General features: G+C 38.5%; 1 protein-coding gene across 4 annotated transcripts in view; it reads left to right on the forward strand.

Moving 5' to 3' along the window:
• Window positions 1-13,046, forward strand: part of NCOR1 (nuclear receptor corepressor 1) — a 73,679-nt gene that overhangs the window by 55,337 nt on the left and 5,296 nt on the right. For all 4 annotated transcript variants that reach the window (XM_075518324.1, XM_075518321.1, XM_075518323.1 and 1 more), the window contains exons 28-42: window positions 371-539; window positions 1,113-1,253; window positions 2,642-2,725; window positions 3,282-3,538; window positions 3,894-4,254; window positions 4,776-5,000; window positions 5,772-5,981; window positions 7,537-7,686; window positions 8,228-8,401; window positions 8,851-9,016; window positions 9,283-9,779; window positions 10,236-10,364; window positions 10,919-11,076; window positions 11,325-11,548; window positions 11,978-12,115. In XM_075518324.1, the coding sequence (XP_075374439.1) occupies window positions 371-539; window positions 1,113-1,253; window positions 2,642-2,725; window positions 3,282-3,538; window positions 3,894-4,254; window positions 4,776-5,000; window positions 5,772-5,981; window positions 7,537-7,686; window positions 8,228-8,401; window positions 8,851-9,016; window positions 9,283-9,779; window positions 10,236-10,364; window positions 10,919-11,076; window positions 11,325-11,548; window positions 11,978-12,115 (3,083 nt within the window). The remainder of the gene's footprint in view (window positions 1-370; window positions 540-1,112; window positions 1,254-2,641; window positions 2,726-3,281; window positions 3,539-3,893; window positions 4,255-4,775; window positions 5,001-5,771; window positions 5,982-7,536; window positions 7,687-8,227; window positions 8,402-8,850; window positions 9,017-9,282; window positions 9,780-10,235; window positions 10,365-10,918; window positions 11,077-11,324; window positions 11,549-11,977; window positions 12,116-13,046) is intronic.

Here is a 13,046-nt window from a genome sequence, read left to right on the forward strand (position 1 = left end):
AGTATATGTTATCTTCCCCCAAAATGGTATTATAGGGTAAATGTTCTAGGTCATGAAATACTTTTGTAATATTGTACTCCCTATTCTTCTTTCTGTGTGTCGTTTAATAAGGTAGCGAATTGACTACAAATAATCTTACTAATACTTAGGTTAAATGTCTAATAATAGAGGCAGAAGTTTAAGCCGTACTGCTTGATAAAGTAATTGGTTTTCTAGATCTGAAAATGTTGTGGGTTTTGGTTTTGGTGGGGGGTTTTTTGTTTGTTTTTTTTTGTCGTGTCCCCATTCCCCCCCCCCCCCCCTTCCCCCCCCGCTCCCCATTCTCTTAAATAAATACACATGTTCTGAGTTATATTTGATTTAAATGCAGGGTACACCAGCTCTGTCCCAGTCTGGCATAGCAGCTGATGCGTTATTGAAGGGAACTATCACCCGGCTAGCTACAGAAGACAGCAGCCCAGAGAAGTGCCGAGAGGAAGCTTCAGCCAAAGGCCATGTTATTTATGAAGGCAAAAGTGGGCATATTTTATCTTATGATAGTGAGTATTTGTGTATTCTACTTGATCAAAGTCAAGGCTGCAGCAGGTTCTGCTTTTATAATCCATAGCTGAAGTGTATCTGCTTCCAAGTGGATAGGTATAAACCTCAGTCACTGGGTGCCATCTGGGAGACGCATTAACCTGCGTGTGTTTTTGAGGGTATGAGAATTAAAGCGATCCAGAAATTGTGCCTGTGTTCTGAAGAGTCTCCTGTACTATGTATTTAAAATATAGTTAAACTATTTAATTTCTGTGCCATTTATTTCCAATTTGTCATGGAATATTTTTATTTTGAAAAGTTAAACAACCAAGTTTAAAATGATCTGTATTAAAATCAAAAGAAATGTATTATTTAACTTTTATTAGTATTTCAATTGAAGTTCAATGAGTAACTGCTTGAACAAATATATTTTTTTAAGAAACCATAAAAGATCTTTTTAAGGTCAAGATTTAATGTTACAATGTTATATTGAAGTTGTGTTGTTAAAGTATTAATGACCTGTGGTCTCATTAAATGTAATGCTCATGTGTCTTTTTTTTTTCTCCTAACCACGCTCTTGAATATTTTGCCAGCTATTAAAAATGTTCGTGAAGGAACAAGGAGTCCAAGAACTGCTCATGAAATTGGTTTAAAGAGAAGCTATGATACAATGGAAGGAAATATAAAGCAAGGAATGTCAATGCGGGAGTCTCCAGTGTCTGCACCTCTGGAAGGTAAAAACAGCTGCTTCCAAGGTGTTTTGTGTTCTATCCAAAAATTTTGCATTGATGTAAGAGTATTTACAGTTATTTTATGGAGCAGACTAAAAGAGAAATTAGATTTAAGTCTTTAAATCACTACTAACCACTACAATTAAAGCATGCTGGAAATACGACTGGAGTAGATACTAGTTTTCCTTTTTGTTTTGCTGGTGTGTTACCATAACTGCAGGTAGTTCAGCTAGCACTTACTCCTCTCCCTGGATCTGACACATGTAACTGACTCTTCACAGCCCCAGCGGGTTGTCGCAGAGCTGAAACAACACTGAGTCATACTAGAAGGGACTCCATGGACACGCCCGTTCAGTTAAATACTGGTCTCAGCCACGGCATAGTAACGTGGTAACACATTGGCGTGACCTTTTGCATTCCTGCGATAAACCTCTTCGATTATGCCAAGCAGAAGACTTGCACAGCTGCTGTGTACTGCTTCAGGGCATCCCTAGTTTATTTTGATTTAATAAACTGTAATCAAACTAAGCCTGCAAAGGTCAAGTCAGGCCGTTATATAACTTTTCTGTTTGTTTTTTAAAAATACAAACGCAAGAAAATGTTTCACGCCTTACTCCTTAAGTACATTTTGTCCCATCTTTGGGTAGCCCTTCAAGGCTATTTTGTGTGCATTTTCATGAGATTGAACAATATGAATAAGAGGTTTCTAGACTGTATGTAGAAATTCAGTGTTGCCTTTAAGTTGCTGATGGATTTGTCTCGTCTTTGGGCTCTTTTGGCACATGAGCAGCTGCTCTGATACTTTTATGCTGTATCTCGTCACTCTGACACGTTTTCTGTCCTCAATCTGTGGAAAATTATGAGGTCTTTGGGGGTTTGATTTAGATACCTACTGTAGGAACAGTAAATTCAACTCTTCCCAGATGATTCAATATGAACTTTGATTAATTTGGAGGATGCTGAGGTATATTTTTGTGGGGGTTTTTTTGTTTGGGTTTTTTTTTTGTTTGTTTGTTTTTGTTCCACTTCCCATCATGAACACCTTTCTTTACTAGGTAAGGAAACTGAAGTGGAGCGTAAGAGAAGCAGTGACTGCTTTTGGGACAAGAGTTAAACTTAATTATAAAAAATACCTTGTGTTTTCTAAATATGTTAAAACTTGCAAAAATGTAATAGTATGAATACTTGAACTGAAAGATTTTTTTTTTTAGGGCAGGATGGTGTTTATAACATGTTGATACAAGGCCTAGCATATTGAGGCTAGGCCCTCTGGGCACTACCATGATACAGATACTATCTGTAATGTATGTAAGGAGGAGGACAGTTTTTGTTGTTTGAGGGGTTTTTGAACACTTGTTTAATTCTCTAAATTATGTTCATTTTAATTTTAGGTTTAATATGCCGTGCACTGCCTAGGGGTAGCCCACATGCTGAACTAAAAGAGAGAACAGTGTTATCTGGCTCTATAATGCAAGGTAAAGTATTGCAAGTTTAGAAGGCAAACATTAATTACATCCTCAAAAATCTGGATTTCTGAACCTTAAAACTGTTATTAACAATGGTAGCTGTGTTAAAGGTGGAGCTTATTTTATTAACCATGTTTTCAGAGCATAAATCAGCAGCTTTCTGATATGCTGTATACAAAGCTAGTGTGTAAACATAACATTTTATTTCTTTTTGGAAAAGACTTTTTTTTTTAATATGAATACTTGGTAATTAGCACTTTTTTTTTTTTAATGAACACTAACAATTCCCCAGACCTCTGAAGATGTGTGCTATTTCCCTTATTTCAGCATCTGAAATAACTTGGGAAGCTTTCAGTAATATATTGAATATTTGTTCAGTATTATTTTTGTGGTGATTTTTTAGTCTTCAGAATATATTATCGTAGACTATAGCAAACCAAAGTTTCCAGTATTATGACATGTAGTTAGGTACTCTGTTTATGAAAGAAGAGACTTAGTAATTATTAATACTAGTGTTGTTATTAATTATTAATACCAGTAATGTGACTCTTTCTTCCTATAAAAGGCACACCAAGAGCAACAGCTGAAAGTTTTGAAGAAGGCTTGAAATACCCTAAACAGATTAAGAGAGAGTCACCTCCCATAAGGACATTTGAAGGAGCCATTACTAAGGGGAAACCATATGATGGAGTCACTACTATAAAAGAAATGGGTCGTTCCATCCATGAAATCCCAAGACAGGACCTATTAAGCCAGGAGAGTCGCAAGACTCCTGAAATGGTGCAGACGACCAGGCCAATCATAGAAGGCTCCATATCTCAGGTATGTACAAAAAGCACTAATAGACTCATACAGTTGCTCACAGACTCAGTAGTGAATCGATTCAGGATATTTGAATAATGACAAATGGTGTGGGGGTTGTTTTGTTTTAAGAAAGCTACCAACTTACAAAGCTTAAAAATATTTTCTGTGTATTAGAAAAATCCTGACACTTCACCTGTAGGGAACACACTTGCAAGCAAATGTGAGACAACTGACAAGTAACAGTCACTAAGATCCAGTTGTATTCTGTGCTGTTGTGATAGAAGCAATGGACTAAGATATCAGCAATGTGAGTTTTTTAGCACAAGTGAAACATTGGCAGGATAACCTCACCTGACCTCTTTCTCCTTTTCAGGGCACACCCATAAAATATGAAAGCAACTCTGGCCAGTCTGCCATCAAACACAATGTAAAATCTTTAATCACTGGACCAAGCAAGCTACCCCGTGGAATGCCTCAGCTGGAAATGGTGCCAGAAAACGTGAAGGTGGTGGAGCGAGGAAAATATGAAGATGTGAAGACCGGGGATGCAGTACGTTCCCGTCACACGTCAGTAGTCAGCTCTGGTCCCTCTGTTCTCAGGTCAACTCTTCATGAAACTCCCAAATCACAGCTGAGCCCTGGGATTTATGATGATACCAATGCTCGGAGGACACCTGTGAACTATCAGAGTCCAATGTCCAGGAGTTCACCTATGATGAATAGAGTTAGTGAGGGTATGTTATTCCTATCCAGAGTAAGACAAGAAGTTTTAGTAATTTAATTTTAAACTTACTTTTAAACTGATTTCTGTAATCCATTCTACTTTTTTTTTATTATTATTCTAATGGCTTCTTTCAATTTGGAGGGTGGCTAGAAGGAATTTTAGAAGGCTGTAAGCTGTTAATTGAAATAAGAAAATGAAAATCTGCCATATTGTAACATGGAGGTGGGAAGGCAATTTAATCTCAATTTGCATTTGATTATGGATGACATTGACAGTGTTACCTACAAGGGTAATGTTTTAAGGGCAGAAGCTATTCCTGAATTATAGAGGTATCTAGATGAGGAAGATAATATGGTGAAGTGTAAGCAATCTTAGTTTTAGGATTTAGATTTTTCACCAGAAATAGTTTGTGTTATAAAATATTCTCTGTTGGTCCTCTAGAACGTTCCTTGGGAGCCAGTGTATACTTACAGCTGAATTTTCTGTTGAAAAATATGCATTTTATTAATTTGGGGTTTTCATTGGTTTTAGCTGGAATATCTTCTGGGAAGCCAGCAAATCACGAAAGGAAAAACACGCTTACTCCAACACAGAGGGAGAGCGTGCCAGCAAAATCTCCAGTCCCAGGGGTTGACCCTGTAGTGACTCACAGTCCTTTTGACCCTCATCACAGAGGAGCAACTCCTGAAGTCTATAGGAGTCATCTCCCTCCTCATTTAGATCCTGCTATGCCATTTCACAGGGCTCTGGATCCTGGTAAATACTTTTGTGTTGGGTTTTTTGTTTTTAGAAATATCGTATGCTTTGCACAGAAAAGATACCTTTAAAAGGCAATTATCAATGGCCACATAAAATTTATAAGAGGTTGTATATATATACACTGTTGTTTGATTTCAGTTTAGTGGGGAGGTTAATACATAACCAGGAAACTTATTAAAATATTATTGTATAATACTGTAGCTTTCTTTTAGAAGCTGCCAGGTTGCTTCTGTTTTGTTAAAAAGTTCAGAGGCATTTTTAGATAAATATTTGTGAAATATATTAAAAGCTTTCAGGAAAGCTATGCAAAGATGGATGTGGAAGATGCTATAGAATTGAAGGGTAATCAGAACCACTCTGTTCAGGACTCTGATTCAGTCTCACTGAGGTATTATCAGGTTACCTCTGGTGATATTAAATACAGTAGACTTCCTTTTGACCTATCCGTCAGTCCACATCTGTGAGGTACTTTAACCTTCTTTAGGTATTTCAGCCCTTTACAGCTTCAGAACTTCAGGATTTATATTTTTAATCAAGTCTCTTCTGTAATGCATATCTCAAATCCGGATTATTTACCTTTTTCTATCCGCATACAGTGCATAAATTCAATAAAACATCAGTATTAAAAATGCTGTTCTAATTCATTTGGCACTGGCTAGAGAGAGTTGATAGCACTTCTCACTGAAGCTATATCAACATCTGAAACTTTCATTCAGTATCACCCATTGTGCTTCTAAATCTTCTTTTTTTTCCCTCCTTCACCCTCAGCTGCTGCTGCTTACCTGTTCCAAAGGCAGCTCTCACCCACCCCAGGCTACCCAAGTCAGTATCAGCTTTACGCAATGGAGAATACACGACAGACAATCCTAAACGACTACATTACCTCACAGCAGATGCAAGTCAATTTACGTCCTGATGTAACGAGAGGATTATCTCCTAGAGAGCAAACTTTAGCTCTCCCATATGCAGGAGCAAGAGGTATGCCTGTGTCTCTTCTGATGTTCTTTAAAGTGTGTGTTGGATATGCAGAGTGGTTTGGTTGATTGGTTTGTTTGTTTTGTTGCTGCTTATAAATACATGTGTTTGTATGGATGGATGCATGCCTGCGTGCATACAAGTGCATATGTATAGATTTTATTGCAAACAAGTTGTCATACATCTAACTGGCTTTTGTGGATATAAAGGAAAACTATGTAATCAATATCGTTAAAGGGAAGGCTGTAAGACTTAGCAGCATGTAAGAAGCTAGACTGTTTTGTGCTAGTTTAAATTGGTATTCAGAAGCATATTTAACTCATCTTCAAACTTCAGAAAAGAGAATTATATCAAAATGAGGGCTTCTTCAAAATGAAAATAAAAGCAACAGCTAAAAGGGTAAGGTTTGTGAAAAACATGGTGATTGTTTAAAGATGTTATGTTAGAGAGTTAGCAAATGTGTGTGACGTGTTGCAGGGTGGGGAAAAACCTAAATCAATCTGGACATTTAACAGCAGTAGGAAGGAGCTATTAAAAGTAAAAAGACATCTCGCAAAAGTATAACTCTTCAAACAAGAAAATTGAAATCTTGACAAGTTAAATGTAAGACCATAAAGGTAAAAAAAAAATTGAGGAACAATTTATAAAGCCAAATGAACTAGTAACTTCTTCAGATACACCATAAGCAAGAACCTTGGCAAAGAAACTGTAGGAACTAATAAATCATCAAAACTCAGAAGTAATGCTTTAGAAGATAAGGGCATTCCAAAAAAGCAAAGCAACTTCTTTTCAACTCTGTTCACTGTGGAGAGATTTGTATTTCTGTGATGGAGATTTTCTTTATGGGACATGAGTTGGAAGAACTCTTTCACATTGAAATGTTGAGCAAAGTCTTAGAACAAAATAATAAAATTAATAGTTATGAATCCTTGGGGTTACATGGCATTCTCCCAGGAGTTACAAACTTAACAGGAAATAGTCAATCTACCAGCTTGGTTACTGGATAAGGTAATCTGTCTATCGATTAAATCGGTTTTGATAGTTATTGGTAGAATGGAAGATAGCAAATCTGAGGGAATTAGGCTGGTAGAATTAATTATCTTGAGGATAAGGTATAAGATCTTGTAGTGTTTTAATTGGTTGGAAAAGAAAGGATAAGTGGTAGGGGAAGTTATATTGGAGTTCCAGTGGGACCTGTGCATTTCAACATTCCATTTCATTTTATGACTATAAAGGGTCTGGAAAAGGGAGAGAATGATGTTGGTAATACAATTTTGCTAAAAGATGGGAGTATTGAGTAGAGGTGAAGTGTATTTTTCCAAAGGGCAATTAAAGGGAGTGCTAGAAATGCAAATTCTGACTTAGTATGTTTCTAAATTGCTGATTGCCAGATCTAAGAGAGTATAACCAGCTGGAATATAGTTCTGCACTTGCCTTATTCTTATATTTTTTCCACTAAACATTCACTGCTGACAGTTATCGATGAACAGAATATATAATGTGTGGACCATTGGTCTGTCCTTGAATGGCCGTTCTTATGTGTGTCATCTCCTAACAGGAATTATTGACCTGAACAATATGGCTCCCACTATCTTAGTGCCTCATCCTGGAGGAACAAGCACACCACCCATGGAGAGAATCACCTATATCCCCAGTACCCAGCTTACATTCCCTCCCAGGCCTTACAATCCTGCTTCTCTGTCACCAGGTAAGAGCTCTTATGATTTGGTGATGTTCTAATCGTCTGATATGCTGAGATAATTGACCATCTTTATTTAGCTTTCATTAATGTCATGTTTTGATGTTTTCTCAGGCGATGCTTTTTGCATGCACTTCTCACTTGGATAGCAAAGGTTTTCTTAATGATATCCTTTGTAGTTACAGTAGCAGCTGAAGGAGTGCTGACATTCAGAATTTGCCTCATTCTGTCAGGTCTTTATAGTCATTTGATTATGATTTCACTAACCTCATATTACATGTGTTGAAAGGGTGACATTTGGGTCTATAAGCTGTCTAGTTTCTAACTGTGTAGAAACCACTTTAGTAAAAAGCTGTTAAGCCTTCCACTGTCACTGTATGTTAAGCTTTTGTCTTCCTAGATAAGTGGATAATCTTGAGTGGAATGAAAATGTATTTGGAAAATTTTGCTGTAAGTGGATGGCAGAATATATTGGCAAGTGTTTACGTCACATTATGCTTAACTTGAGTATCTCTTTTTGTTACTTCATTTTGTTTTGCGGACCTTCCAGGACACCCTACACACCTGGCAGCTTCTGCAGCTGCAAATGCTGAAAGGGAACGGGAAAGGGAGAGGGAGAAGGAACGGGAAAGGGAGAGGGAACGTGAGCGAGAGCGGGAAAGAGAACGCGAACGAGAGAGGGAGAGAATAGCTTCAGTCCCTGCTGAACTTTATCTTCGACCAGGTGAGTGCACATTGCTACATTTGGATCGGTTGTCTTGTAGACTGTAACTACTCACTTTCTATAGCCACTGTTAGCAACATGCAGCTTATTAACAATGTATTAACAGTTTGGTTTTAGTCTGCACTTAAGGCAGGTTCCCATTATCTAGCAGTTCTGGTCGTAATTGCAGCTTCAGCAAGTACCAGCCTTTTTGATCTTTCTCTCACAGCAATGTAGTACCTCGGGAACAGTGTGAATACCAGTTATTGCAAGCACAACTTGCATGTCATTTAGAGCATTGTAAACAGAAAACTACCATTTAAACCTTTAATACATACAGTCACGTCTAGAGTGGTGGAGACAACTGGGAAAGGATGTGGAGGAGATGGCATTGATACATAGTTCTGCATTGTTATAAGAGTGATCTATATGTACTTTTTGTTTGTTCCCCTCCACTTGATGTTTTGCAGGTACAGAGCAGCCTGGCAGACCTGGCAGTCATGGATATGTTCGGTCCCCGTCTCCTTCAGTTAGAAGCCAGGAAAACATACTGCAGCAAAGGCCTAGTATTTTTCAAGGAACGAATGGGACAAGTGTAATCACACCTTTGGATCCTGCTGCTCAGCTACGTATCATGTATGTTTCTTAAGTTACTGTTGCAGAGATACCTGTTCTAATATTTGAGCTTATTAAAAGATGCATTTAGCCTGAGGAAAATACTACAAGATGAGGATAACTACTATCTAATTGCTCTTGAATTTATTGGAAATGATCTAATGCATTTTCACCCAATCCAGTTTGGATAGAAATTAGTGTCACAAAAGCTTCACTTTGTACATGTGGTATGGCTCTAGTTCTTTTTTTGTGTGATATAATTCAGAATATTCAATGTTTGCCAACAGGCAGCTCACCCCTGGAGCTCCCTCTATTACTCAAGGGTTGCCAGCTTCCCGTTACAATACTGCTGCTGATGCCCTTGCAGCACTAGTAGATGCTGCAGCCTCTGCTCCTCAGATGGAAGTTGCCAAAGCAAAAGAGAACAAGCACGAAGGAACCAGGATAGAAGAGAATATGGGACGCCGGTCAGCTGTGGTTACTGAACAGCAGCAGATGGAACAGAAGACACTGGAGGTAGAAAAGAGGCCTGTCCAGTGCCCCTATACGTCTGCAAATTTTTCTGGTGGCAAGTCCCAGGGACAGTCTTCATCAGTAGTCTATTCAGAGGCTGGTAAAGAGAAAGGACCTCCTCCTAAATCCAGGTACGAGGAAGAGCTGAGAACTCGAGGAAAGACCACAATTACTGCTGCTAACTTCATAGATGTGATCATCACTCGACAGATTGCTTCAGACAAGGATGCACGAGATAGGGGCTCTCAAAGTTCAGATTCTTCCAGTAGTTGTACGTATCTTAGTAACTATCTACTACTTTGCTGTCTGTCTTAGCCTTATAGGGAGATATTAAGCTGTGAAATGATTCTGATGTTTAATGATAAAATACACAGTTCTGCACAGTAGAGACACTTCATAAACAAATACAGTTTTTGCATATAGTGACTCAAGATTCTTGCAAAATCAGAGTTGTTCGCTTTGTTCGGATTCTGCATTACAACATGAAATTCAGGATAATAAAACTAACATTATCAGAAGTCAGGAAACCTAAAATTGATTTGTTTATGTTGGAATACTGCTTTATGGAAATATTTGTTTCACCATGGTTATCATGAGAAAAAGACAGTGTTTTGACTTGCATTTCACTGGTGTCATTTTAATGGGAGCACTAGTGTTGCTATGTACAGGCAACAAAAGTCTTCTGTGATATTTACACCTTATTCCACAACCTTTGCTTGATATTCAGTATCCTCCCACCGGTATGAAGCTCCTGGAGATGCCATTGAGGTGATTAGCCCTGCAAATTCACCTGTACCTGCTCAAGAAAAGCTACAGCCCTATCAACAAGACACACCTAAACCAAGTCAGGCAGAGAGTAAGTTTATCTGCATATGCCAATATTCTCACAATTATCTTGCTTTTATTTACCAACTCCATGAACTCAGGAGTTTTTAAGTGGCTGCTTACCACATTCTTAACTTTTCAGAAACTTCTGTTGGAAGTATATTGTTGCAGTGATCTGTGGAAAAACTAGAGAAAATGTCTTGGAACTGACACTTGGCATTAAACAGAGCTCCTTTACGTTACAGCGTAGCTGCTATATTGAAAATAAATTTCTTATTAAATTCTTTAAAATTAATGCATATTAGTGATGCCCACAATTTTTTACCTACTAGTAAGGCTCAAACTATTACAGTACAGTTTGCAGGTGAGAAGTGAGCTGAAATTCACCTGCATTGTAGAATGAAGTTTTATTTATCTATTGTAAATTATAGGGTCTATATATGGAGGGGGAAAATGTCATCACACAGGATACCTAAAATCTAATGCAGAAACACCTCATGTTTTAAATTTTTAAGCACAGAACTTTCAAACCTTGAAGCCTCAGTAATACCATCTTAACAGACTGACCTTTTCTTCTTCAACTAGATGACCCAAACAGGCAATATGAGGGGCCGATTCACCGCTATAGGACACAACAGGAACCCCCTTCACCCCAGCAACCTCCACCTCCCTCTTCCCAAGCAGAAGGGATGGCACATGTGCCCAGGACCCATCGACTTATCACCCTTGCTGATCACATCTGTGTAGGTTCATTTGCATGCCTCTTTTCAGATGTGAAAAGTTATATTTTGCTAATGAAAACACATGTTTTGGCACATAATACCAATTCTGTGATTATTAGTTTTACTTGAGGATATTATACAGTAATGTGTCTGAACTTATAATTGTATCATTTGTTGTAATCGGTCTCATGTTCATCTAGTTTATGAATATGTACGCTCTGGCCAATGTCTGACCAAGATCTCTTTTCTATTTTGTTGGCTGCAATCAGCAAATTATTACACAAGACTTTGCTAGAAACCAAGCAGCTTCTCAGGCCTCTTTGCAGCCTCCCACCACTACATTCCAGAATTCCACCCCTGCTCCAACGCCTGTTTCTACCCGGGCAAAGACATCAAATCGCTACAGCCCTGAGTCACAGTCGCAGTCTGTCCACCATCAGAGGCCAGGTGCTAGAGTGTCACCTGAAAATCTGTCTGACAAGTCCAGGGGAAGGTAATGCATGTATTCAGTTTAACTGCAAATTTAATTAATGCCCAAATATGATATTTATAAACAAATAGCACAGTAATCTTGATGTAGATCAGAAGCAGAGGTATCTCTTGGTCTTTTTTTAGGCAACATCTCTTGCACTGTTTTTGACAATTGCTTGGCTCCATAACATAGCTTATAACTCTTTTCCCTTCACTTCTTATGCTTAATTTGCAGTCTTTAGAGGGGTGAAGATGTTTAATTACTTAGAATTTATCAGAGTCATTATGGACAATTCAAAGTCATCTTTTTGAGATTACCAAGCATACTAAAGCATGTAACATATATAACTAGACATAAGTAGTTATGTAACAACTGGAATGCAATGATGTGTGTTAACTACTGCTTTACATGCATTAAGAGTACTTATCTGTCTCTGAATTACGGATGTAGACCTGGAAAATCTCCAGAGAGGAGTCATGTCTCTTCAGAGCCCTATGAGCCAATCTCGCCACCTCAGGTCCCGGTTGTACATGAGAAACAGGAAAATGTTCTTTTGCTTTCCCAAAGAACTGAGCCTACTGAACAGAGGTATGTGTAAAACTGAGTTTTTAAAACATTATTCTGGATTGTTGTGCTGCAAACAGTATCTTTATTAAAGAGCAGTTTAAGCGATCTTCCTCTGGTACCACAGGCACGTTGTTAATCGCTGTTGATCCTTTCGCACTAGCATTCAAAACTTGCTACTTGGGAGATGCTTTGGGAAGCCTGAGTGAAACATCATCTGTACGTGTTCTATCCCAAGTTTCTTGGTGCAGGCAGTGTGTTCTGTGTCATATCTGATAGAAAACATTATAACAAAACTCCTTGTGGGTGCCAGTTCTATAAAACTGAAGTGGGTTTTGGGAAAGGTCCATTTTCTACAATTTTTATTAAATAATTCAAGCTTCTCCTGCCTGATCAGCTTCCTGGATACTGTCCTGGTGAAGTGTGGAGGAACCTAGGCTTCCAACACTCATGATTCTACAGCAGCTTATCACGTGAAATATCACTAAGCTAAGGAGCTTAATTTCTGGGAGGTGTGAAGGTGGAATGTCAGGAGGTCCGTGCATCGGGCTGCCCTGTTTCTCAGGGCTATTTGTCAGTCTGCCAGATCTGCAACATAAAACTACATGGGATCCCTGGCAGACTGTATCAGTGCTGGTGTCTCCAAACGTCTGGCAGATGCACATTGGAATGGATGCTTCTGTCATTTGCTCTGTTGCCTGCTGAAGAAGGAATAGCACCCAGCGTGCTCACCGTGTAATTATTTAAGGCTCATGCTAGTGAAATTGATTCTTTTTTTCTTGGTTTTTTTTCCCCCTCCACTCTGCAGTTGCTGACAGGGTTGTTACAGTCCACGATGGATGTTAGCTAGATGCGAAGGGATTTTCAGGAACATGGCAGGGAAGATTGCACTTTTTCGAACTTTATGGATCTTGGCCTAGGAAACCTAGAGTCTTTGTCTTTTTTACTTTATTTT

This window comes from Mycteria americana, chromosome 15, assembly GCF_035582795.1.
Source record: "Mycteria americana isolate JAX WOST 10 ecotype Jacksonville Zoo and Gardens chromosome 15, USCA_MyAme_1.0, whole genome shotgun sequence".
Lineage (NCBI taxonomy): Eukaryota > Metazoa > Chordata > Aves > Ciconiiformes > Ciconiidae > Mycteria > Mycteria americana.